General features: G+C 44.6%; 1 protein-coding gene across 2 annotated transcripts; it reads right to left on the bottom strand.

Moving 5' to 3' along the window:
• NRDE2 (NRDE-2, necessary for RNA interference, domain containing) lies at positions 1 to 27861 on the bottom strand. Of its 2 annotated transcripts, XM_053377095.1 has the most exons (14): positions 27691 to 27860; positions 21858 to 21966; positions 18588 to 18794; positions 17574 to 17720; positions 15394 to 15853; positions 13557 to 13962; positions 11022 to 11155; positions 7830 to 7953; positions 6305 to 6477; positions 5315 to 5701; positions 3861 to 4759; positions 1957 to 2095; positions 1393 to 1464; positions 1 to 595 (listed from the first exon to the last, which is right to left on the bottom strand). In XM_053377095.1, the coding sequence occupies exons 1-14, from the start codon at positions 27767 to 27769 to the stop codon at positions 470 to 472; spliced, it is 3462 nt and encodes a 1153-aa protein (XP_053233070.1). In that variant the 5' UTR covers positions 27770 to 27860; the 3' UTR covers positions 1 to 469. The 2 variants fall into 2 exon arrangements, 1 of the variants encoding a protein (XP_053233070.1); XR_008328952.1 differs by lacking the exon at positions 1 to 595 and having other exon boundaries at positions 1957 to 2090; positions 27691 to 27861.

Below are 27861 nucleotides of genomic sequence, written 5' to 3'. Positions count from 1 at the left end.
TCCAGTTCAAAAATATTTTATGTACCTTTACAAGCATATTTACATCCTCTGCCATTTACAAACCAATAAAAATTTGGTTACACGAGGCTTCGCTGCCTAAAACATCACGTGAGTCGTCACGCAAGTGCACATTTTCGTGTTCCATACAACCTATAAAACTATTCTGATCATGTGTTAGTGCATCAATCAGCTGAGAGAGAATGGCTTGTCCTTTGGCTATTGCATAGACACACAAATGCATGTGACGTTGTCCGATGACAGCAACAGATCGAGTCACGCATCTTGGCACTTCACTGCACAAGAGCACTTAACAGCACTGCGAAAGCCAACCACAAGATAGGTGTGCTGAAAAATACGTAAGGGAAATAATTGTTTCTCATCTGTTAAAGGAAGTGTAGAATTATTTTCTCCCCAGGGGTAGAGACTGAAGGCTCAAGCCAAGGCCCACTTGCTGTCTTCACATCATTCTCTAGTCTTCCAGGAGTAGCTCCAGCTCTTCAATCGGTACCCGCACTCTCAGCTCCTTCTCGGTCATTAGATCAAGGATCTCTTGCAGCTCATCTGGAAAATAGCTTATAGCATCCATATACAGCACCTACGAATACAAGTATTACATTGAAAATAATCAATCTGCCATGCTTGTGGAAGAGAACAAGTCAGGCCAGGAATCAGTTTGACAGGAGAGCAAATTCATGGCCAAAGAGGGGGTGGTCATGAAGAAATGCAGAGAAGAAAAAGACAAAGACAAACCCAGTTCTAATGAAATAAAAAACAATCAAGGCAACTAAGCTGTTTAGGATAGGTGAGTACAGCTCCCTTCCACGCTGCCGCAGATCTCGCGTCCTTGCTCCAAACTACACTATGCCTTCCAGTGCTCCCACCCTCCAAGTCTGCGCACTCTGACCCTCTTGAGTCTGGTCCATAAAAAACAAAATAAAAAAGAATTCCAATTCTGTATGCCCCAAGTTTTCCATCGAAAAAAATTAAACGTAAGGATTTGCTATCTGTGCTATAGGTCACGAAGAAATGCTTGGGGAAATCCCCACCAAGTCCAGTTAAAACCAAACTTGTCAAGAATCAGGAATAATTCACAGTATATTAGATACCGGTCATGTAACCTTTTAAGTCTCTATTCCTTTGACTACATATTTCATAGATTTCGTCTTCAGTTTCCCTGCTTTCTAGGCAGTTTCTTTTTTTAAAAAAACAACAACCATACTGTTGTAGAACTTGTTGCAACCTACTGTCAATTATAAACAATAGTTCCATTTTACCAGCTATGCAAATAATCAGGAATCTGGTCTGACCCTACCAGAGACACATGTTCTACTGCGTTGTCACTGTATTCTTGAACTATATATCCATTTATTTATTTATTTAAAATAAACCTACTTTTGTCCAGGGGCAGTTTTGAAGCGCTCTATAAAACACTCCTTTACTTTTCCCTTTATCTCCTAAAGAAACCTGAAAAGAATAAGACAAAAGTTTTGCATTTCAAACACACATTTTTTTATTAAAAAATGCAGAACTCTATGTACATAAACAATGTTATTTTCATTTAGAATTGAAGAAAGAACCATTAAATATTCAGACTGAGAATTTCTCAGGGGAGAAATCTAACTCTAAAGAACTGTATATTAATATTATATGATGTGATACAACATCTATGCATATTTAGGCTGTCTATATCCTAACTCAACTGAGAATGGTCAGGAGGGGGAGCTGTCAAAAATTACTGCCCTCCTCCTAACATGAAGAGAGGATCAACATGGGATCTGAGCCATATGCTTTTTACACAGAAAGGTTTTCTAATAATCTATGTTAAGATTTGCATTAACATCCCTACGGTGCATTTTTAAATGTTAATTTTTCTATAGCTTCTAATCTACACAACAGCATCCAAGAATCACTTAATAAAATTAAGCGGGGGGGGGAGAGGGGGCTGCAGTCTCTCACCATAAAGTATATATATAGCCTCCAAAGCAATGGACAATGAGCACCGTTTTCAGTCTCAATGGCATGTTCAAATAAAGCTTTGATTCGATTGGTTATCCCGGTTTCGGGGATGGTTGCGTACACATCGCCAGTGGCTACTCTGAAACAAAGAAAAACAAAAGAATGAACAGTGTTTTCGGTGGTCAGGTCCAGGAATGAACATGATTCTTCTTTCCAATACAAACTCACATTGGAGAATTTGAAAGCAGAGATGGGCAACCTTTTTGCCCCCAAGACCTACATGTGGTTCTGTGTCTTTCCTATCACCTGGTGGAGGTGGAGATGCCACAAATGATGTGCTCTACCCAACCAAGCGGTGGCCCCTTGGTTGCATTCAAATGTATGAGTGGAAGAAGAAGAAGAAGAGGAGGAGGAGGAAGAGGAGTTTGGATTTGATATCCCGCTTTATCACTAACCGAAGGAGTCTCAAAGCGGCTAACAATCTCCTTTCCCTTCCTCCCCCACAACAAACACTCTGTGAGGTGAGTGGGGCTGAGAGACTTCAGAGAAGTGTGACTAGCCCAAGGTCACCCAGCAGCTGCATGTGGAGGAGCGGAGACGCGAACCCGGTTCACCAGATTACAAGTCTTAACCACTACCCCACACTGGCTCCCTGAGTTTTAGAAATCTCCCCTCACACTACAACTCCAAGGCCTTGTGTGTAAGGAGCTGCACCGGGGAGAAGAGGGTAGGAAAGTCATGGGGCATGACCAGACATGTTAATGTTTGCATGCAATCCTATGCTGCTGCTTTTTTAATCCTCCAGCAAGCTCACAGCAGCATACAGAGCATCCTCCTCCTCTTCATCTTGTCCTGTACGTTAGGTTAGGCTGAGGAGGTAACTGGACCAAGGTTGGCCAACAAGTTTCCAGTCCAAGCTCACACCCCGCCATAGTACTCTCTTAAATTATTGTCATACCGTAGAGCAGCCCTCCCCAGCCTCAGGCTCACCAGATTATTCTGGCCTCCCAACTTCCATTAGCTCCATCCAGGTTGACCAATGGTCAGGAATAACAAGAACTGTAGTCCGACAACCTTGGTTGTGTGGTACTGCACAGCGAGCCATTCTTTGTGGTGGCACCCCGTCATGGAACTCCCTTCCCATGGATATGCGGATAGCTGATTTCTACTACATGGTGAAGACTTACTTGCGCTCCCAACCTTCCTGAGGTCATGTTTAGTTTAATTTCACTTTTCCCAGCCTTTAGTCCTTCTATGTTTTATACCGACTGCCAGTATGAAACTGAAATTTAATTGCATTTTTATCTGCTTTCTGTAATTCCTATGAATATGTTTTGTTCTGGTGGAACCTGTTGGGAAGTGAGGGTTGTTTTCTTTTTTGGAAAAGGTGATGTAGAGGAATGCAAAAGAAATAATCTGGAGGGCTGGGGAAGGCTGTCGGAGGACATGTTTGTGACAACAAAAGAAATGTAAGTGGATGTAACCCTGCAGAAATCAACAATGCAGTATAGCAGTGCTTTAAGCACTGGGGAAGGGCATAGCTCATTCCCAGGTTCAAAACCCAGCAGCTCCAAGAAGAGCTGGGAATTTCTCTTGCCCAGAACCCTGGAAAGTTGCTACCAGTTAGTGGTCTGACTCAATATATGGCAACAGCCTATGTTTGATGTGGAAAATTTGTGCTTGAATCTCCACTTGGCCATGAAGATCACCTTGTCTCCCTGGGCAAATCAAATCTCAGAGGGCTGTTCTGGAGATTTAAAAGACTGGCCAGAGCTCCTTGGAGGAGGGGCAGGATACAAATGTCATGCAGAAATGAAATTAACTTTTGCAAAGGGGAACAGGCCTCTGCCAGTTAATAAGCAAGAGAGGCAGAGAAATGCATCATCTGTAAGCTGCAGTGTTACCTTTGGACACTTTCCACAAGCTTTTTCCTCATCTGTTCAGCTTTGATTGCAAACAGCCACGGCTCCAGCAACTTCGCGGCCCTTGCAATGCTGTCAAAAAACCGCCGCGCTTTGCTAGCGTTGTGCGACTTGCGTTGGATCTGGATATATGCCCTCCAGAGAGGCTGATTGCTAGGATATCTCTTCAAAGCCTCCAGCAGTGCTTCGCGGAGAGGAGCCAAAGGATAGACGCTCGTTCTCATGTGGTATCTGAGCAAATGCACATGCATCAGTGCGACAGCTTCAAGGCTGGCAGTGCAGTTCTGACCGCCAGAGCTTTCACCTTCCAGCTTCTCAAAAACCTGCCTGTATATCGACACTGCAGAATCAATCCCAAGAGTCAAATACTGGAAAAGGCTGTAACAACCAACCAAGCCAACGAGGTGGTCGGAGCCACAGATCTGTTCTTGTTTAGAGGTGGCTCTCTCGCTCAAGTAATCCTGGAGAAGATGCTCGTATGTTTTCCGAGCTCTCAAAATGTTCACGGATAATGTCTGTCCACTGTATGGCGTGTAAGGTCCTTGCTCAGCCAGCCTAGTCAATATGTGAACGGCGCGAGACTCGAGCGTTCCCTCCTGGCTCCCCAGCAACTCTGCTTCCAGTTCGGCATAAAGCAGGCCCAGATTACAAAGCTGGGGGTTCTGGATCCCAGCCGTTCCCACCGTGCTCAGAGACATATCAAAAACTTTCCTAGCATCTTCTACGTTGCCAAGCAACCACTCCAGGTAGGCGTAGAGTCGCCAAAGGGAGACATCGTTTCTGTTCTCATGGGTCTTAAGAAGGTTCTTGGCTAATTTCTTACTTCTCTTCCCTTGCCATTTCAGTTTCTTTTTGTTGCCTGTTTCCAAACACTGAATAACCTGCATGTTAATCAATAATAATAATGATGAGGCAGCCAAGAAAAAACATAACCAGGTTCATTGTTTTGCTTATTTGTAAGCAGTTCCACATAGCTGGCCTAGGGACTTTTACCCCATTTGGCAAGTAGAGGCTCCTGGGGGGGGGGTGGAACTGGAGCAGGAAAACAAAATTATGGGGCGGGGGGTGGGGGCAGGAAAGGAAGGGTTAACCTACACAATGGCTTCGTGCTTTTGGAATGCTTTAGGGATAATTTTACCCAAATGTATCTTTCTATTAGTCCCTAGATCCTAGAATTTCATGGGGATTCTCAGCTAGCCAGGGCAACCCACGCCAGAGTGTCTGGTGTTTGTTACAGAGATGATTAATTACTTTACAAGTATATCTTGCCTTGTTCCATCACAGAACCCAAGACAGCTCCCGGATGGTCACTGAATCAGGCACTCACCAGACTCAAGACTTGCTTAGCTTCAGCCAAGGGAAAGCCTTGCTAATATTTGTACATTTGCGGTTCGTACAAGACAGTGGAAGAATTTAAAAATAAAATCACAACTTACCTTAGAGACTTCATACTGAAGCCAAAAGTTGGATAGATTAGATTTTTCTTTTCCTGAAAGCAGAGGCAGAATCATATGGAAGAAATTCTGTATGAACTCCTCCCCTTCTCTGGGGTGGCCAATATGTCTAACTCCTTGGAGCATCGAGTCCATCTGGCCAATTCTACTGACTCCGGGAAGTGACAGGTCAAAAGAAGTCAGGGGTCCTTGGCCATGCTGCCGATCCTCAAAGATGTTGTTCTCATCCATTGCTGTGTAGAGGAAGGAAGGAAGGAGGCTGCACTCACATGGCACGCCTAAGAATTGCAGAAACGAGCAGAGAAGCTGAAACTGAAGATCTGGGCTGGAAATTTGTATTAGCGATGGACCAAGGTCATCAAACAGGACCTGTCAAGCACACATAAAAATGCAGTTAGGTACGAAGGGAAGGAATTTTAGAAAGAAAACGGAATAATCCTAGAAACCATTCAAGAAGTGGAATTGAGAGGGCAAGAAAAATGCAAGCGTAAAACAAGCCTACGTTACTTGGTGCTTTACAGAGTGGAAGAGGCCAGGTCCCTGTCCCAAGGAGCTTACAATCTAAAATTTGAAAACAGGGGAAAGAACAGGAGAAGGATGTAGAAGTAGAGGCAGGGCTAAGAAGGAAAGCAATATGCCAGGAAGGAAGGACCACTGGCCTTCAAGAAGTTGCTGGATTCCAACTCCCATCAGTCCCAGTGAGCAAGACCAATGGTCAAGAGGATGGAAGGAGTTGCAACCCAGCACATCCAGAGGGGCACAGGACCACTTTCTCTCCATGTTATGCTTAATTTTACAAACTTCTGTCATGTCATAAAAGCATAAGAAGAGCCTATCTAGTCTATTTTCCTGTTCCAACAGTGGCCAACCAAATGCCTGTGGGAAGCCTCCAAGAAAAGCATGAGCACAACAGAACAGAACAGGCCAACAACAATGATCAAGGGGGCGGAACAAGACCCCTGTGACACCCACCTGTCTCTCTGGATCTTCACAATCATCTACTGTCTCCTTCTTGGTTTTGTCCGGACGCCAAGGCAGCCAGTGCCTTCCTTCACGCAAACGTTCAACGTGAAGCCAGTTTTGCCACTTGGGTAGAGATCTATCCTTTATTTCTTCCTCCTCCTCCGGGTCTTCCTCATCTTCATCTGTCGAGAAGACAAAAACACACCAGCAGGTTTTCAAAATCTGGCCTGTTCAATCCCATCGACTCCAGGCTTGCAAGCTGCTAAAGGGCAGCAATCCGCACAAAAAGGTTCATAAAATTCAAGTAGCCTTGCTGAATTTCTGCCAATTTCTTTAGGCCGGCGTGGCAATTTTGCAGGATGGCAGTAGCCACGTTACCATGTTGCAGCAAAGACAACAAGGAGTCTTGTGGTGCCACAAAGGCTTACAAATTCATTCTTTTATTATAATTTAATGCAGCACCATCTATGTATACGATGCTTAACAAATATATGGTATGGCAGAGATCCCAATCTATAACAGACACCAGAAAATTACAGAGACATTGTGGGGTGGGAGGACACAGACGTATGGAGAGAAAGAATATCTGATTATGTGAATTGCACATACTTCAGGGGGCTATGTGAGGAGGCAGCTACAAAGAAACAGCCGGGAGCATAAAGTGAGCTCCTGCTTGCTCCTCTCACAATATTAGAGCCTAGGGACGTCCAATGAAGCAGAAATGTCGAGAGATTCAGGAAAGAGAAAATAAGAAAGCACTTCCTATACGGCCTAGGACCCTCGTACCTACGGGACCGCCTCTCCTGGTATGCCCCACAGAGAAACTTACGGTCTTCAAATAAAAACATCTTGAAGGTCCCAGGCCACAGAGAGGTTAGGCTGGCCTCAACTAGAGCCAGGGCTTTTTCGGCTGTGGCTCCGATCTGGTGGAACACTCTGTCACAAGAGACCAGGGCCGTGCGGGACTTGACATCTTTCCGCAGGGCCTGCAAGACAGAGCTGTTCCACCAGGCCTTTGGCCAGGGCACAGCCTGACTCCCTCCCTCGGCAATCTTCGCGGAGCTCTGGCCCAATGGTTGCCAGTGGCTTGAATTAATTAATTTTATAATGAATGATTTTAGAGTGTTGTTTATGCTGTACTTTTGTACTGTTTTATTGTTGTTAGCCGCCCTGAGCCCGGCTTCGGCTGGGGAGGGCGGGATATAAATAAAATTTATTATTATTATTATTATTATTCTTCGCAAAGCACAAACTATAGAATTAGGTCCTAGATGCGCTGATGGCCACCAACTTGGATGCTTTTAGAATGGGCACAGATACGTTAATGGCTATCGGTGGCTCTCAGCCATGATAGCTACAGTCTGCCTCCATACTGTCAGAAGCAGTGTGACCCTGAACACCCATTTCCGAGCACTGTAAGTGGGGAGCAAACTTGCAGGCTCCCCATAAGCATCTGGTTGGCCATCGTAAGAAGAGGATGCTAGACGAGATGGGCCGCTGGCCTGGTCCTGCAGAGCTCTCCTTATGTTCTTACCAGGTGGGTTGATGGCAACCCAACCACCCTTTTCTTGTTGGTGCATCCAGGCCTTCCAGCCTTTTGCTCCTTTTTCTCCAATACGAGGCTCGCCACTGTCCCAAAACGGCTCGAAGAACTCCACCTAAAGTTTGAGGATAAAGACACACACATTCTTCAGTCTGATACACAGCACGTACAACTGCAGTTATATGTGCAAAAGAATCTAGAGACGTGTTTTGCTAGTTCAACTGATAAGTCAATTTTCTAAGTTTCTGGCTGACAATTCATGGTTCCACATTTAAAAAAAAAAATCACAAAAATAAATGTAAGTACTTTTAAAAAAGGGACAGGAAGGGAGCATGAGTCTACTGGAAGGCTAGTTTTTCATCCAACCTGGGCTGCCAAGTTCATGTCTACAACAAACTTTAAAACGTGGACTTCACAGCTTTTGAAGAGCCATTTTGCAATCACCGCTGTCCATGGAGGCGCAGGTCAATTCTGTGTCCAGGACAGCTGTCTACCAGCTCCATCTGTTTCACAGGCTGAGACCCTACCTGCCCGTAGATTGTTTCACCAGAGTGGTGCATGCTCTGGTTATCTCCCACTTGGGACTACTGCAATGCACTCTATGTGGGGCTACCTTTGAAGGTGACCCAGAAACTACAACTAATCCAGAAAGCGGCAGCTCGACTGGTGACTGGGAGTGGTCGCCGGACCATATAACACCGGTCTTGAAAGACCTACATTGGCTCCCAGTATGTTTCCAAGCACAATTCAAAGTGTTGGTGCTGAGCTTTAAAGCCCTAAACGGCCTTGGCCCAGTATACCCGAAGGAGCATCTCCACCCTCATTGTTCAGCCTGGACACTGAGGTCCAGCTCCGAGGGTCTTCTGGTGGTTCCCTCACTGCGAGAAGCGAAGTTACAGGGAACCAGGCAGAGGGCCTTTTCAGTAGTGGTACCCACCCAGTGGAACGCCCTCCCTTCAGACGTCAAGGAAATAAACAACTATCTGACTTTTAGAAGACATCTGAAGGCAGTATAGGGAAATTTTTAATGTCTGATGTTTTACAATTTTTTATATATGCTGTAAGCCTCCCAGAGTGGCTGGGGAAACCCAGCCAGATGGGTGGGGTATAAATAATAATAATAATAATAATAATAATAATAATAATAATTATAGGAAAGAAACCTTTCATTCTGAGGCATAATCTGGGTTATAACTGCACTATTTCTTCTTGCTAAAAGGAAAATACTAGTGGGTTTAACTGAAGGCTGGAGACAACTAGTGGTGGTGGTGAATTATATGTAAACCTGCTTAGCCTATAGCAGCACAAAACAGAAAAAGCAATATTTCTATTTTTCAGTCCTAGTGGCATGGGCATACTAAACATCAACTTCAGCCTAAGCTGGGAAACCAGTGATGAAATGGTAGGGATGGATCTAGTTAAAGGCAGGCATCCCTGTGACATTTCCTTTTTCGGTCTCCAGTTCGTTGCTCTAACTTGGAGAGGAACTATACTTACTACCAATATATTTTAAATTTAGCCTCGTTGGAATTCAAAACTATAAATAACAAAGCAGTCCTAATATGCACAAAAGATGTTCCAAGCTGAATTCAATTATTATGCTATTTATTGCTAAGCAAAGCCTCCCTTCTCTGTGTTCAGGGGCTGCAGATTAGGACACGGTGCCAAATCCTTGAAATTATGAGTCGCGACCCCTTCGTGAGCTGCGAGGCCACATGCTACGGGCTGCCTGTGTCACTTGAACACTCACTAAGCCACACGCAACTAATAGCTGTCACAGAGAATAGGTATCTCTGAACAATGAGTTACTACCCTGGGATAAGAACCTCTGAACTCATTTCAACTTCTAGCTTATTCACACATTCGATGGGTGAGTCAGAGATAGAAGCAAGCCAAAAGAGAGGTAGTCATCTCCAGCAAGATTGACAGCTTCCTAGGCAGGTCATTGATCCCATCATGATACAGGGGGAACACAAAACAAAGAAAATGCTGTTATTTTGGGAGGCATGGGTGTCATGGTGGCCTTTGAATAACCCAAATAGTCACGGTAAAGAGGTCAGAGCTGAAACAGCCAGGGGGTTCTACTAGGCCTGGACGGTGTATCGATACATCACCCAGGACCGGTATGATGGCCAGACCGTGATGGCGGCTTCACCCAACGGTATATCGCAAATGAAACCGCCACTGCTCCTGAGTCCCTCTGCCACCAAGCACTAAGGTTTGGGTTTGAAGATAGAAACCTTGGTAGTTTGGGAACTGCAGTGGTACCTCGGGTTACATACACTTCAGGTTACAGACTCCGCTAACCCAGAAATAGTACCTTGGGTTAAGAACTTTGCTTCAGGATGAGAACAGAAATTGTGCTCCGGCAGCACAGCGGCAGGCCCCATTAGCTAAAGTGGTGCTTCGGGTTAAGAACAGTTTCAGGTTAAGAACGGACCTAACGAATTAAGTACTTAACCCGAGGTACCACTGTATCTCCCATAAACCAGCTAATAATTCTTTTCTTGCAAACCAGTAGCTGTTTCTCTGCTTCTAAACACCTATGGACCTGTAGTATTGCTGTTTTGTTATTTCCCCCCTCCTTTTGTAGGAAGGCAAAAGAATGGCAACCCCCCCCCGCCCAAAAAAACCACAATATCATTTCCTTGATCATGCTGCGTTTCAGTCCTCATGGCCAAAAGAAGCGTCTCTGCACAAAACAATCCCAGAACACTGGTGTAACATACTGACTAAAGAGACTGGGCTGTGAATCGGCACGCTCACCATTTGAATCTTGCTTTTGCCACAAACTCACTAGGTAGCTGCAGGCAAGCCGTTCTCTCTCAGGCTCAGTACCCTCATTTGCAGCATGGGAGATGATAATACTGGATTACCTTACAGAAGTGTTGCAAGGGATGGCAAGTGGGCAGTACACGTGAACACTGGGAAGCACTGCACAAGTGTTAAGTTTTTATTATTAAAATGATTCAAGCAGGTCATTCTGCAGAGGTTTTTTTTACAGTTACAGAAACCCAGATTTATTCCTGAACTGTTCTATTTTGCTTTCTTATGTAGGAGGGAAGGAGGAGAACAAGAGGAAAAAACTGGGGGGGGGGAGATGGGGGGAACAAAGCAGTGCAGATGAAAAGATACAGAGCAGGGTTAGAGCGGGCGACAGAAAATGCAATTGCCTCCTCTTACCTGCCGCCTTGTTGGCATTTCCCTTACGCTATCTGGTTTCAGGAAGGTGAAGTCAATCAGGGCCTGGAACAACGATATTGCTTTCTCCGAATGCCCGGCCTGCCGGAGGAAATGGCACTGCTGAAGGAAGATGGCTGGAAGGAAAGAAAGAGAGGCAACATTTCACACAGAAGGCGCCAAGAGATTTGGGTCCGCATTCCCTTTGCCATTTTCAGCGAGTCACACAAAAGGCTGCATTACGGCAATCGCATTAAATGAGAATAAATGTTATGCCTTTTATACTCCCCGCTTGGAGGAATAAAAGGTTGGGGCCAACTGAATTCTTAATTTCATATTAAAAGTAAACCTCCCGTTAATGAGATTAACCAATCATTTAAACGCATCTGCATTTTACCAAAATCTCAGTGTAGGCGAACGAACTGGGTGCAGGCACCCAGAGGCAGCTGGCTGGCTGCTCTTGGGAGCAAGGTAAGGGAAAGGGCCCCTGGACGGTCAAGTCCAGTCAAAAGCAACTATGGGGTGTGGCACTCATCTTGATTTAAGGCCAAGGGAGCCAGCATTTGTCCAGACAGCTTTCCGGGTCATGTGGCCAGCATGACTAAACCGCTTCTGGTGCAACAGAACACTGTGACGGAAGTCAGAGCGAACAGAAATGCCGTTTACCTTCCCACCACAGTGGTACCAATATATCTACTTGCACTGGTGTGCTTTCGAACTGCTAGGTTGGCAGGAGCTGGGACAGAGCAACAAAAGCTCACCACCATTGGGGGGAATTGAGCCGCCGACCTTCTGATTGGCAAACCCAAGAGGCTCAGTGGTTTAGACCACAGCGCCACCTGCATTCCTGCACTTGGGAGCACCAGTAGGGGTCTCCTTATGAAGGAGGAAATAGCAAGGGAAGCGTCACTAGGATAGGAGCTGAATGAAAAACAGGGAAGAACATGGCAGGAGTGCGTAAATGCATTTCATGAGGAAGAGGTTTTAAATTGTTGTTTTTTTAAATGAAAATATATTGTGGCCTTAAAAGCTGGATAACTACTCAGCTTACGCATGAGGAACACAAAAGGAAGCAACTGGCAATGGAGGGACTGAACTAAAATGCTATTCATCTCTGGATAGGAGGCAGGATGAATTAAAGCTTAGGGATGTAGAAAGCTGCCTTATACAGACCGTGGGCCTACCTAGCTCAACACTGTCTATTTTGACTGGCAGCAGCAATCCAGGGTTTCCGACAGGTGTCTTGAACCAGGGATCCAATGCGCGGGCTCTGCACTGTGCTATGCCAACAGGTAACTGCACTCCATAAACTAAACTCTTAAGAACGTCTGGATGCTGAAGGCCCTCTCTGAGCGCACAGACGGATCTAAAATGACCAGGTTCCACAATTGTTTGACGAGTTCCGTCGTGGCAAGCAGTGCAACGAGCCGAACGCTAGGGGGCAGAGGCCTTCAGCATATCTTGGTTCACAGACATTGCCAGCACTGATCAGAGACTGTCATCTGAAGCTGGCTTTATCCAACAGGATCTTCGTAACAGGGCTAGACATTTGATATAGCCATAAATGACTGACAATTGTGTAATTTCCTTAATAAGTAAATGGGACCCTGTCAAGTCAAATCTAGTCGAAGTTAGCAGTGTGGTTAAGAAGGAGCATTCAGAAATCCTCAACCCAACGGCGATCCTTCCCCACAGCGGCATTATTTTTTACAGCCGTGTCAAAACTAATTGGCTCTGCTGCTTGCAAACACTGTAGCGTTTAGCACCACTGCGGACCCTGGTGGTGCGGCAATAAAATTGCTGGCGTGTTTGCAAAGCTAAGCAGGGTCTGGTCTGGTTTCAAATTGGATGGGAGACCACCGCGTGTTTAGATTCCTGCATTGGAGGGGTTGAACTGAATGACCCTCGGGATCCCTTCCAACTCTATAATTCTATGATTCTAAGGTAAACAGGAGGAAGGTTGGAGCCCAAGAGGGTTGTGTGAGTGCATACAGAAGCATAAAGATAAGATACATTCATTGTTCCACCCATTTTTGCTTCTGGCCTCACTGTCATGTGACCTTGGATTGGAAAAGATTCGCTGCCTCTGCTCTGTGCGGAGGGAAATCCCACAATAGAGATGCCATCACAGAGAAGGCTCTCTCTCTCTTTGTCACGTAATGTACTTCTCACAACAGTATTTGCTTTAGCAGGTCGCTGTAGAATATCACCGTCTCCAGGTCAAAAAGAGGGGAAGTGAGTAGTGGTATTTAAGAGACAACGGACGGGCAAGGCAAGAGATGGGAACCAGGCAGAGGGCCTCCTCAGTAGTGGCACCCACCCTGTGGAACACCTTCCCATCAGATGTCAAGGAAATAAACAACTATCTAACTTTTAGAAGACATCTGAAGGCAACCTTGTATCGGAAAGTAATTAACGTCTAATGTTTTACAATTTTTATGTGCTGTAAGCTGCCCAGAGTGGCTGGGGAAACCCAGCCAGATGGACGGGGTATAAATAATAAAATTGTTGTTGTTGTTGTTGTTATGGTGCTCTCACCTAGCATGGCTTCCTCTGTGTGCGGCAGGGCTGGATGAGACACCATGCTGCCATCATGCACCGCCGACAAAGTACTCAGGCATTTCCCGTACAGACTGTGAACTTTGGAAACGGCAAAGGTGCTGAACTGACTCTGGCAGAACAGGAGATATTTCTGCCACAGGGCCGGGTTGTTTGGATGCAAGAACACCAATTTCTGCCATTCTTTGATCACAGCTGACGGCTCCCAAAACTCCGTGCAAAGCTTGAGCCTGGCCAGTTTCAGGTCGGCGTTGTTTGGGTTGCTCTCAATAGCTCTTTCCAGAATGGCCAACTTCTTCTCCAAGACGAGCTTGAGGGACACCTTCCTAGTTTCCCGTTCTCCCTCACTGATGGCATAGCAGCTGGGGCCTCTCATGACTTCATCCTTTCAAAAAAAAGTAAAATAAAAGGAGTGGTAGAAAGCAAACTGGCAGCTACTTTGCACAGCAAGAAATCTCCGCCAAAAGCCTCTGTTGCAGTTCGGATGGGAGAAAGGGCTTAAAGGGGACTCAAGTGTCCCATAAAAGCAGGATGGAGTCTGTGTTATGTACTCCCCTTAGGCATGTGGTTGGCCACTGTGAGGACAAGGTACTGGACCTAACTTAGAATCACAGAATTGTAGAGTTGGAAGAGACCCTGAGGATCACCTAGTCCAACGGCTCAGGACCTCAATACCAAAGGACCACCTTTTTCCATATGAACCTACCCGGACCCTGAGATCATCTTCTGAGGCCCTCCTTCGTGTGCCGTCTCCTCAAGAGATCCGGAGGGTAGCAACACAAGAACAGGACTTCTCTGCAGTGGCTCCCTGTCTGTGGAATGCTCTCCCCAGGAAAGTTCTCCTGGTGCCTTCATTATACACCTTTAGGTGCCAGGCAAAAACGTTCCTTTTTAACCAGGCCTTTGGTTGATCTGATTGACATCCTATGCCCTTTTAAAATGTGGTTGGGGGAGATACAGTCATACCTCGGGTTGAATGTGCTTCGGGATGAGCGTGTTCAAGTTGCGCTCCACGACAACCCGGAAGTAACGGAGCACATTACTTCCAGGTTTCGCCGCTTGCGCAGACGCTCAAAATGACGTCATGCGCATGCGCAGACGCTCAAAATGACGTCATGCGCATGCGCAGACGCTCAAAATGACGTCATGCGCATGCGCAGACGCTCAAAATGACGTCATGCGCATGCGCAGATGCGGCAAAAAGCGACGCGTGCGTGTGCAGACGTGCCATCGCTAGTTACATTTGCTTCTATATGTGAACGGAACGGATCCCGTCCGCATCTAGGGGTACCACTGTATAGGGTTGTTGCTTTTATTTTTCTTGTGTATTTTGTGGTTTTGTATCTCGATTTTACTCTGTGAGCTACCCTGACACCCCCAGGTACAGGGTGGTATATAAATTCAATAAATAAACAACAACAACAACAACCCCCCACAACGCAGGAACATACAGTGATGGAATCTGCAACCTTGGCATTATAAGCACCATGTTCTAACCAACTTTTGAGTTAAATTTTGTTGAACACCAGTTTTTTGTCTTCATCCATAGGGTCAAAAATAACATCACGCTACTACAAATATTCCATCTGCACCAAATTTTCAGCTTGGCAGACGGAACGATCACCCCTCCCTTCCCCCTGCTGTTCTCCTGACACCCACTCATCTGCCCAGAGCCAACTGGAGGGCCATGCAGCGGGTGGCCTTGTTGCACAACTGGAAGTCCTTGTTCGGGGCTTCTGCTGATGGGGCACATTGGGTGAATCCCAGTGTCTTTAGAAAATCATACTGCAACTTTACATTTTAAAGAGACACATACCTGAAAAGAAACAAAATCCATCCATGCTTTGATATCTCCAGGGTCCTCTCTGACCTTCCTGTTATAGTCCTCCACTTTGGCCAGGAGGCGGGAGTCCCCATTCTCAGAGCTCCCTTGCGCTTCCTGCGGCTTTTGTGAATCGTGCTGAGGGGGCCCCTTCCCTTGCAGCCACAATGTGGTCCCTGGATCATAAATCCCAAGAGGATTCGCCCAGCTTGTGGCCAGAACATCAGCTGAGTCCTGCTCCGAAATGGGTATCCAAGCACTTGGGCCAGAGATAGAGGCTTGACTTTTTGTGCTGAGGGGAATGCCATCCGCATTCAACAGCTTCCGGCCACCTTTGGAAAAGTAACGCTCAGGCTGCTTATGGGGGGCCTTTTTCTCTGCTGAGGAACTCTCCCAGGCAATATGTTGCCTCCTTGGATGAACGCCAAGACAGAAGTTGCTTCTTCTCCTGTATCTTTAAAAGAAATAGTGGAAACTGTGAGTCTTTTCCAAAGGGCAAAGGAGGAAGGGGACAAGCATTTCTCAGCCAAACCCCCAGATCATGGTATCACCACAGGCTTCAAAACTTTTTTCCTGAACTGGGCAAACACAGTGTTACTTAGCACTTGCTTCATTAAGTGTTTGGAATAGCAGTCTATAGATACTGCTTACTTCGCAGCCCCCAGACACACAGCATGATCCGAGAATATTAACTCAAAGTCCCACCGAGTTGAAGGACGCTGACGACCAAATTAGTGCATCTTGGGATTGCAGTCTCAGAGGTCAGAGCTGAGACCTTGCGCTTATTTTTGCCAGAGGCCAGTTCCTGAACCTTTCTGAGCACCTTATGTGCCTCATTAAAAAATTATGGGTGAAGAGACTGAGGTCTGAGAATGCAAAAAAAAGAAAGAAAAGAAAAATCAACCTGAGAGGCATCTGTGTTTGTTTTTTAAAATTATCTTTGGAACAGAACAAATGAGCAAGAGTGTACTTCAGAGATCCTCAACTAAAAATGTTTCTAAGGTAATTATTACAAATGGGCACCACCGCCTAGGCTGATCTGTCTTGCCAATGGAGATCTGTCCCAGATCATTAAGATTCCAGATGTATCGGGCTCCAATCATGCACCCTGCTCCCTTGCCGGCTCTAACAAGCCAGACTCCATCTGTGCTGCAGGCGAGGAAGACAGACGTCAAGACAAGGATAGAAACAGGGGAAAGCTGTAACTGACCACTCTTGCGATGAATCAGGAGTTTTCAAGGTACAGAGCAAGATCTCTGGGCAACTAAGCAAACGTGTATATTTGCAATGATAAATGGCATATGACTAACTCTTCCAGGCTAGGACCAGGGAGAAAGAACAGTTTAAGCTCACTGAACTCAACGAACCCTATGTTGCCACAATCATCGGATGCAATCCCATGAGGCTGTTGGATCTGCCCATAGCTGTCAACTTTCCCCTTTTCTTGCGAGGAATCCTATTCGGAATGAGGGAATTTCCCTTTAAAAAAGGGAAACGTTGACAGCGATGGATCTGCCACCGTGGGAACTTCAGGAATTAAAATGGGACTCAGATGGTGAATAGTGAATGCAGCTCGTTGAGTGCAAGTATGACATTTGGGAGCAAATTTCTTTCCACTTGCCAGCTGGATACAAAGCATCCTTGTAACACACATTAAAAATTATGAGAGATTCTCGAGGGATCGAGCTACGTACAGGAAGAGTTGCCTATTAAAAGCCACATTTTATTTTAACGGTAAAAAAAGCGATCAGCAGTTTATCTTGGGTTTTTCCTTTGTTGCAGCTGATCACAACACCAATGTAACAAAATGTTTTCTCCTCTATAAATAGAACAAACAAGTACAGAGACAGCACAGCCAATTAGGTACGGAATCATGAGCGCAAAGCAAGTTCGCAAATCCTAATCTCCTACTCTTTAAATACCGAGGCAATTTTGCTTCACAACGTAGAGCAAGCAGAAGACTAGACCCTGCGACCTAAAAGGGCACCAGCAAAATGGTGTTTCTAGCACAGAGCCCCTGAGCAAGGACTCCACGCAGACTGTACGCATGCAGCTACACACAGAAAAATATGGATCGGGCCCAAAGATTTCCTCTTGCCACATATTCAGTTTTTTTTATTTATTTATCAAAAACCGTTACTGCTATCAGACTTCATACCTGTAAATTTCATTACCTTGCAATGTTCCCTCGATACAGAGACTTATACTGCCAGTTGGCAGGATCTGGTTTCTTATCTGTTCTGAATACTTCTGCTGTCACACCTTGAACATCATCTAGCCAGATGGAGTGAATGCTCACATTTGAAGCTTTGTCTCCTAAACTGCAAAGGGGGGAAAAGAGGGGAGGGAGGAGAAAGATTTAAGATTTCTAGTTTCCATCATATATTCCAAAACATCCCAGGAAAGCCAGCATGCTGTTGTGAATGAAAAATTTAGCTTTCATTTACAGTCCCAAAGCCAATTTCAGGAATCATGGATGGTGGTTAAGCCCCAAGAGGGCTTAACCATTTCCCCCTAATTTTCAAATGGACATACAAGTTTGCCTTCTTAATTTTTTCTTTTGGAGCACTGCACTATTGGGCTGGGAGCAGAGCTAACTTTCCTTAACTGTTATTTTAATATGCCTGGGCAAACAGGAAGGTGTTTGCCTGGCGCTGAAAAACTTCCCGTGTCAACACGAGGTGAGCCTCCTTAGTGAGAGTATTCCGCGGTCAGTTTAATTATTTATTATTTCATAAAATGTATGCGCTGCATGACAGTTTTTTAAATAAGAAACACCTCAAAGTGGTTTACAGCAAGATAAAACAATAAAATTAGAACCAAGAACAACAATGATTTAATTCCTTCAAAAAGTTAAAGCAACAACAAACTAAAAACAAATTAAAACTCGGATCACCTTTCTAAACATCTGGTTTATAAATCACAGGGTTCCTGAAGCAGGGGTTGTCATTCTCAACCAAGGAAACGAGTTTGGTGTTGGCATATATTGGAGATGGGGAACCTTTGAACTTGCAGATGTTGTTAGACTACAGTTCTTATCATACCTGACCGATTAACATGCTGGTGGCGGGTTATGAGACTCTAACAATTGGGGTCGGGGCACAGGTTCCCCATTCCCATCCCTGGTATATAGAACAAAGAGATGATCATGGCACATATAAATTCAGAAATAAAGGGTACTTACGTACTTCAGTTCTGCTTCTTTTTCATTATTTCTATCGTCTTTCACATCATCAGCATCTGATTCCGATTCACTTGTTCCCTGATGCTTTCTACTTCTCTTTTTTACTTTCTTGTGGTCTCGCTGTTTTTTCTTTTTCTTTCTTTTCTTGGCTGGTTTTTGGACACTTTCGCTGACTTCACTTTCTCCCAATGTCTCTAAGCTGGAGGTTGTTCTGTTTATAAAATGTACAAAAATCTAAGAACAAAAACCACACTGTTGATAATATTCACAATCCAATACTTCAAACTATGCAAAAACATAACGAGCTGGCGGGGAATCCTAGAAAAACTTCTTTTTTAAAAAAAATATGGATGAAATACATGCATAAACTTAAAATACTAAAGAGATATTAATCAAAAAGTTAATTTATTCCAGGGCATTTAAAAAGACATCATTTGTAGCTAGTGTGTTGTTGAAGGGCAAAAGCTACACAACGGGCAGCTTCATTTATTTATTCATAGGGTGCTCTTCAGCTAAAACATTTCAAAAACAGCTAACAAAAGATTTTAAAAATATAAAAACGATATAAAACATTGGCACGAATTTAAAAAAGCAAACCAAAAAGGCTAGATTAAAGCAATATGGAATTCCATACCTTTAAAGGCCTGAGAAAATAAGACGCCAAAAAATTATCAGGCTCACAGCCAGGTAAGCCTCCTTGGGAGAAGAATTCCACATGATAAGCTGAGACATCAGCAGGTAAATGGGAACCCATGAAGGAAATGACTGTGAGGAGGATCTTAAAAACCAGACAAGTGTGTGCAGGAGAGAGCAGTCCTTAAGGTAATCTGAACCCAGGCTGTACAGGCTTTTTTTTCACCCAACAACAACATCCTCATCCACAGGGAAAAGATACAGGGGAGTTAAGTAGCTGGGAGGTGATTTTGAACAGAAAAACAACTGAGAGGAGAAAGACTGAACAGCCCCCTCCTTTGCACCTGAGTTCAGTTTCTCATGACTACTTTCCGATTAACATAAGGAAGAATCACAGAACTGTCCCTTCCATGCAGCTGAGCCAAAGCCATCACCTTTTCTAACACAGACTGATTACTGGGAAGAATCCAGTAAGTTTTTGCTATACTGAAAAGAGCATCACATCAATGGTAGCAGAGCATCTTAGTGGTCGTGACAGGATGATTCTTGAATCGTTGTGAAATTCAACAGCCACAGAAATTAAGTATGAACCATTGTTCCCAGTGGCCTAAACCCATGTTTCATCTATCAAGACAATCACTTACTATTTATAAAATAAGTATTAACCTAAACGTAATGGCTGTGATCTAAAGAGCCACATGCAGTGGGGAATGTATGTGCTTGTATACCAAGGTTTTTCAGAGTTCCCTTTTCCTAATACCCTTTCCCTGTATTCTCAAACGCTCTTTCCTGAAAGCAAAGGACGCTCCCAAGCAGTGTAAATCTTAATTTGCTTCAGGTAGATAGCATTTTAAACATGGTGGGTGGACATCAAAGTACCACCAAATTCTAGGTGCAGTGGGGTTCAGCAGGACAGAGTTCAAAATAAACTTTGCATCAAGGAACTGGCAGACTAGCCTAAACATATTTAGGCATGGCTATACCCATCTAAGAGATGCGGGTGGCGCTGTGGGTTAAACCACAGAGCCTAGGACTTGCCGATCAGAAGGTCAGCGGTTTGAATCCCTGCAATGGGGTGAGCTCCCATTGCTCAGTCCCTGCTCCTGCCAACCTAGCAGTTCGAAAGCACATCAAAAGTGCAAGTAGATAAATAGGTACCGCTCTGGCGGGAAGGTAAACGGCGTTTCCGTGCGCTGCTCTGGTTCACCAGAAGAGGCTGTCATATTGGCCACATGACCCGGAAGCTGTACGCCGGCTTCCTCAGCCAATAAAGCAAGATGAGCGCCGCAACCACAGAGTCGGCCACGACTGGACCTAATAGTCAAAGGTCCCTTTACCTTTACCTTAAACCCATCTAAGGTTTAGGTGCAGTCAATTGTATAAGAGCAAAGCTGTATGTTAATCAAAAAGATTTCTAGACAAGAATGTTATTTTTTATGGCAATTAATTAGTGGCGGTATGTTTCCAAACTGGATGGAGGGCCGCTTCTTGAGATTCCTGCATTGCAGGGGGTTGGACGAGATGACCGCCAGGGTCCCTTCTAACACTACAATTCTATGATTCTAATACACCAACCCTGTAATGATAATGCTGAACCGTAATTTTTTAAAAAAGGTCCTCAAAAACATTCTGCAAAAAAATTTCAAAGTTCACTGAAAAACAAATAATTGATGCATCTATTAAAGGGGGGTTCAATAATTTCTTTTGTGCCCTAATGAATATAAACACAGGATGCTACTACTACTACTGTATATAAGCAACCAAGTTTGCACTGTAAAGCTGGCCACATGCTTCCGCTTGCTTTCAGTACATTACAAGGGGGGGCGTTGCTCAAAAGTTCCAAAGAACACAAAATAAACACCAGTATCTCTCTGCCCTTTGCTGGAAAGGCTGTGGCGAGAGAGTCGCCTATTTTCATGCATGTTGGAGCTGGACATTGTTATAGTCCTTTGGGGGAAAGGCATTTCACGTTATTGCCAAAATGACACAGCAAGCAACCCCCTCCGACCCAATTTGGGTCTTGCCTTATTATCATTAGATCCAAATTCAAACAAGAACCTTAAATGCAAAGATAGGCAGCCTTCTTTAGGGAAGTTTTTAATGACTGATGTTTTAATGTATTTTTAATCTTTGTTGGAAGCCGCCCAGAGTGGCTGGGGAAACCCAACCGGATGGGCGGGGTATTATTTCTCATCATCATCATCATCATCATTAAGCATTTTTTCCTGTTATTGGCAGCCCGTTATTCAAAACAATCTACAGAAATCCCCATTTAAGTCGGGTTAAATAATATTTGGAACATGGCTTTATCGGAACACCTTACTCACCACAGAAAGGTAATTACGGGCCCTTCAAAGATGGACACTTTGGGCGAGACTTGTCTTCCTTTCTTTTCCTTTATAAATGGGAAGGGAGATACTTTTATTCCACCCTCAAAACAAGAATCTCTGGGGAGAGGCTACTTGGAATTGATAAATACATAAATAATCATATTGCTTGTGTACTATGTACTGCAGGCGAGACGGAATAAGAATGCACCACTGGACAAGTTGCCGTAGTTATATGTTGTTCTTGCAATTGAATGAAATCAGAAACAGTAACAATGTATCGTGGGAAGGCAAGGTCCCAAAGAACACACTACCTTTGGAGCAGGGATTTGTCCGAGGCAAGGTCTGTGGCCTTTAAAGCATGCTGGTGTAATCTCAGAGCATCTTCACTGCAGAAGCTCGGGTTGGTGAGCCAGTTCAATTCTGCAGATACAAAAGACAGGTCAATTTTTCAAGAAAAGTCCTCACTGTGTTGTTGTTTTTAAGCTGGGGGTTTACCTTGTCAGCAGACAATACAGCTTACAACAGACATGATGAGGAACTAAATAATCATAATCAATTACAGTCCTTGAAAGTTTAATAAAGTAAAGGCATGGCTTTCACATATTGTGTAATACAGTGGTACCTCTGGATGCAAACGGGATCCATTCCGGAACCCCATTCGCATCCAGAAGCAAACGCAACCCGCGTCTGCATGCGCGTGACATCATTTTGACCATGTGCGCATGCGCGAGCGGCAAAACCCGGAAGTAACGGAGAGCGTTACTTCTGGGTCGCCGCAGCGTGCAACCCGAAAATACTTATCCCGAAGCTACTTCAAGACAAGACTGTATTCCAAGGTAAATGCCTTCCACCTGATAATAAAAATGGAACTGTAAGAATGGTGCTAAAAAACACTTTGACAATGCTAGACAGGTGGCAACCATTGTGAGCGCGTCCGACTGACACACAACCGCCAATATGTGGGTCCTTTTGGACCAGGAAGAGGGCAGAACAGGAGCGGGCGTATGTACACTCAACCAACACGTGTGGGGGCCAGGAAGTGAACCTCCATGCAAAATGGTTGCCACCTGCACAAATAACAGTGGGAACTAGATGGAATTCCAATTGCCATGTCCCAATATCCTTCTTTTCCCTGTAATACTCCTGATGTCTGATGTCTTCAAATTTGTGCTTTCCCAACCGCCTCCCACCCAACTGCCAATAAGGTGGAAGGGCAGAGAAGCATACAATATTTCCGGGATTTCCCAGACATATCCAGAATCCAGCTGCCTCTAGCAGTGTTCAGGTGGACACCAGAAAAATGTCCAGCTATATGGCAGCCCATGGCAGCTGTGCCATAAAACAAAACAAAACAAAACAAGCTTAGCTCAACAACTTTTCTGGCAACCCTACGATATGACAGCATCACATTACATGTTTCTGGAACTAAAAGGGGGGGAGAGACGTTGGGTTGCAAGCCTGTGTCTGGAGCAGCCTTTCTCAACCTTGAGTCCCCAGATGTTGCTGGACTACAACTCCCATCATCTCTGGCCACTGTCCTGTGAGCTAGGGATCATGGGAGTTGTGGTCCAGCAACATCTGGGGACCCAAGGTTGAGAAAGGCTGGTAGAGGAACCTCCAGTTCCACCTTTAATGTTTGTAGGCTGTAGTTGGAGAGCAGCCATGGTTCAATGGCAGAGCACACAGAAGGTCCTAGGCTTGATCCCTAACATCTCTGGGTAATGTTGGAGAAGAGCCCTGTCTGGAACCCTGAAGAGCTATTTCCAATCAATGTAGCCAATACTAATGATCTGACTTGGTATAAGGCAACTATCAATGTAAATATCTACATGAAATGAAGATGCACTGAAATTATGAGGGCTTAAATGTGGCTTAGCTTGCCCGCAAGTCATGCTCATCTGCTACTTTTAGGAGAACTAAATTATTTTTTATTATTCAGGCGCTTGGCTATAATGCCATTGCACAGTGGGTCAGGAGAAAATATTTGAAATGAGTCACATATTTCATGGTTATCACTTTGGCTTTTTAAATTAAATCCATTCCTCCTCTTTTCCCATCAGTTGTCCAAGACATAAAAATCCCCCAAGAATTTATTTCCATATATCTTTGCGCAGCACTTAGCATGAAGTCCTATAAATCACAACGGGATAAGATTTAATATCTGCTCATCTCGTTGAGAAGCCCTATGAAGGTTTAAGAGATGATGTTTGCATTATCACCAGGAACATTCTGGTAATTTTTCTTTTGTCCTTCACAGTAGGAAGAATAGTCGTGTGGGGGCTGCGTGAAGTAGACTGTCACGTTTTCTATGGAAAGCTAGTTTGAGCCACAGCAAGGGCCAGCAGTTTGTCCAGCTGGTTCATCTAGAATTATGAGGGGGAAACAGTATCACATTTATCTATTCAAAACTGAGAAAGACATTTGGCCTTTCTAGTACATCAAATCTGGGTAGGGAACCTTTTTCTGCCTGAGGTCTGCATTCTCTTATGAGAACCACATTCTAGTGATGGGGAGGCCCAGTGGGTAGAGCAATTAATGTAAAATTTACCTCTGAACAGTAGGTTAATTTCTACACACACACATACATCCCTATCTACCCTCTTATAGGCAAGCAAGAGGCATTATCAGAGGTCAAGGGTACATTCCAGCCCTCAAGGAGGGTACAGAACAGGGCTGGTGAGTGACGAGGCCCGCAGAGAGTCTCGGGGGCTATACAGAGACATCTGGAGAACCATATTCATCCCCCAGGCCTGAGGTTCCCAATCTCTGTATTGCACAGTTGCCTAGGCATTTGGATCTCAGCTGGCAACCTTAATCTGGAAGCCTTATTCCACCTTTAAGGCTAGAATAATGGTTTAGGATCAGACCGATGTGGCTCACCAGGTAGGCTGGAGCTGCTAAGCTAACTTCCAGGCAGGATGGTCACTGTGGCTTACTGGGAGGGAGAGGGGCAAAGCAGCAGGGAGGTCAGTGCAGAGCAAACACACCAGCAGAGCTAATCCAGCAGTCCTGGCCGTGCGCTTGCACCATGCCATCATTGTACCACACAGCGAGCAGCTTCGGGGATTAGAGTTCTGACAGAATTGAATCTGGAATATTTTGTAGCATGATGGGAACGCTGCATTTCAAGAATGCCAACCATTCACACTGCTAATGCCACCAGCTGACAACTCATAATGTAAACAAATCAGAAGCTGAAGTGAGTTCATGGGTCATTACTCCTAAATAACTGGCTGTGTAAAAAAGCTCCTTAATTTGTCTGCGGAGCAAATCGTATAACTTTGTAGAATCAAATGAGGACTCAAGAATTAAATCAGTTTTCAGAAAAAGAGATCTTCAGCTGACAGCAGCAGTCAGCACCATCTGTTTTCTAAAATGATTACAGTGGCTTAGACAAATTTCGTGCGGGGATAATCAGGGTCTAGTGAAAACAATTTTGAAAGCCAGCACCACCTTCTACGTGGCCTCAAGGAAGTCACCTGCCTGAAAGACACCGGGAAGAATGATGCGGTGAATGTGAAAATGAATTGAGCAGAAAATGTATGAAACCAGATACCAGTGTGGAAACAATAGTATCCATTGTAGCTTTTATTTGAAAACAGGGTAAGTGGCAACATTATGACCCAGAAATTATGAGGAGAACGCAGACTCAGTAAAGTCCCCCAAAGGAAAGAGCACTCAGTACCATTTGCTGCAGGAACTAGTTGCCCATTTTGTGATAATTTGAATGAATTTTGATGGGATCACAACATTTGACGACATAGGAAGAATCCTGCTGGTAGTATCCTGTTCTCACAGTGGTCAACCAAATGCTTGGAAGTGTTGCTGATCCTTTGCTACCTCTATGGATACAAAATTTTATTTCCCGAGCCATTCTTTCTTTAGCTAAGATTTGTGCTCCTTTCTTCTTCTAAGACTATAAAGACTACCTGGGATTTCCAAATTATCTATCCAGGTGTAGGTCAGGCTCAAACTCTGTTGAGCTTCAGAAAAGAAACTGTATGGCTTTAGTCCAAATAAAGTATGAAATTAGTTCACAATGTAGAGATGCAAAAGTATCGTTCCTTTAAACAGCAACTTCGGAGGTACCCTATTGTTTGAAAGCTAAAAGTCTTGGGGAGCAATCTACAGATGCATAAGTATGTATTTTTGTGAATTTAAAAGAAAATTACATTTTTAACCCACCCACAAAAAATGCCTGACAGGAAACTATGTACTTGCAGCATTTTGATAGCAACTGAGAGGGTTTAGAGAAGCCAGACATCAGACAGATGGTAATCCTGTTCAAGCATTCAAAGAACACGTGAGGGCATAAAGTATTAAGAGGGTAGTGGGCATCCCGCCATAACCCCATCACTTGACCCCCAATATGGGGAATTATCTAGATGATAATCAGTTGTAACTGATTATCTAGATCCACAACAATCTGGGTTCAGAACTAAATCAGTTTGGTTGCTTTGATGGATGACCTGTATTGTGAGACATGGGGAGTGTGACCATGCTACTTTTGATCAATCTCTCAGGGGCTTTTGATACCATTTACCACACTATCCTCTTGGACCAACTCAGAAGGGTAGGTACCGGAGGCACCAAATTAGGGTAGTTCCATTCTTACCTTCAGATCTGTGATCAGACATTAAGACTCTATAAGTGTACCTCAACACTCAGGCACTAGTGCTATGAGTAATATCCTCACTCCAATGCTGTTTAACACCTATATGAAGCTTTTGGGAGCCATCATTAAGAGTTTTTGAGCAAGGTGCCACCAGTGTTGTTCTTATTGTATTTTAACTGTTGTACATAATTATTTGCTTCAGCATGGGCTGCCAGGCTGAGTACGTACATAATTTTATTTGTATGCTGCCTTTCCATAATTAAAACCATGCTCAATGTGGCTTAGAACGCTAAAAAAATTACATAATTGCAAACTTAGCAAAAGTAGTCATAAACAATGAAACATCAAAAAATACACAACCAAATCGAACCACTTTCCACAAAAATAATAGGATCTAAAATAAATTTACAAAAAATATATTATCAAAAATAGCAACAAACACTGCACCCCCACCTCCCACAAACCCCTAAACAATACAAAAGTCTGTTTAGCAACCTCAGCTTTTGTAACTGAGTCAGAAAGGGTCCCACCTGACAGGCAGGGAGCTGGTCTTCCAGGACTCACAGCTGTGATGATCCACCATGAGGGCTAGAAACTTAAATATTTTTAATAGTGTGACATCCCTAAAACATTACCTCAAGCATGTGCATCTCATACAAATGTGGATCCCATAGTTCTTTGCCAGTTTCTAAATTTCAGCAGGATTATTTCAAACTGCTTGAGCACAACATGCCTTTAAAAAGGCCATCTCCACCTTTACACCATGTTAGGATCTCTCAGAGAGAATGAATCCTCTTAACAATTAGTTGCATGACAGTTCAGGATATCAAATTCATGTAAGCAGACCGAGGTGCATGGCTGTCACGGAGAAGGGGTGTTAACGCATGTCGTCCATTTTAATCAGCTATGTTATCTACAGTCCCCTATCATGTTACTTGGCCAGAAAGTTTGAGACTCAGAAGACCAGTCAAAAGAATAAGAGCTGGACAGCAATCTAAGCCAACTGAATTAGAAGCAAATCCCGCAGAAACCAACAGAACCTGTGGCCCAGTACTGTCCTGATGTTGCTGGACTTCTCCAACGAGGCTCTGAGCACAAGAAATCAACACAGAGAAGACGGAGGAAAAGGAGATGCTTGGAAAGAGGGCGATGATGAGAGGTAGTTTCCCCGCTGCCCACGTTTTACAAGCCACCCGTCCATCCCGTCTTTTTGCTCAAAACTAAGGGAAATGTGCATTTGCCTGTATGGGGAATGAGCCTATTTTGTGTGTGTGTGTGTGTGTGTGTGTGTGTGTGTGTGTGCATGCATATATATATATATATATATATACACACACACACACATACACACGCAAAATGCAAGAATCCCATACTTTTAAGAGGGGCAGGGGCAGGATATCCCTGCAGAAACCACTTTAGGTCTCGGCGCGCGGAGGTAAAGCAGGGACCCGCTTTGAAGGGCGAGTGACTTCAATGAACAGGACGAGCCCATCAGGGCAGACGGAGGGGGGGAGGAAGAGTCCATTTACCTCTCTTGGAGCCCTCGGTCTCGCCCGCTGGCGCCTCCCCGGGTTTAGCAGCGCCCGCGAAAGCCGGGAAAAGAGCCATCCCGTCCCTGCTCACGGAAGCATCGGCGGCGCTTCCCGGATGCCGTTCCCACGGAAGAAATCGCGTGGGCCGAGACAAGATGGCGGCAGCGC

The sequence above is a fragment of the Podarcis raffonei genome, chromosome 1, assembly GCF_027172205.1.
Source record: "Podarcis raffonei isolate rPodRaf1 chromosome 1, rPodRaf1.pri, whole genome shotgun sequence".
NCBI lineage: Eukaryota > Metazoa > Chordata > Lepidosauria > Squamata > Lacertidae > Podarcis > Podarcis raffonei.
Note: the sequence above shows the minus strand (reverse complement) of the source record. Positions and strands in the feature narration are given on the sequence as shown.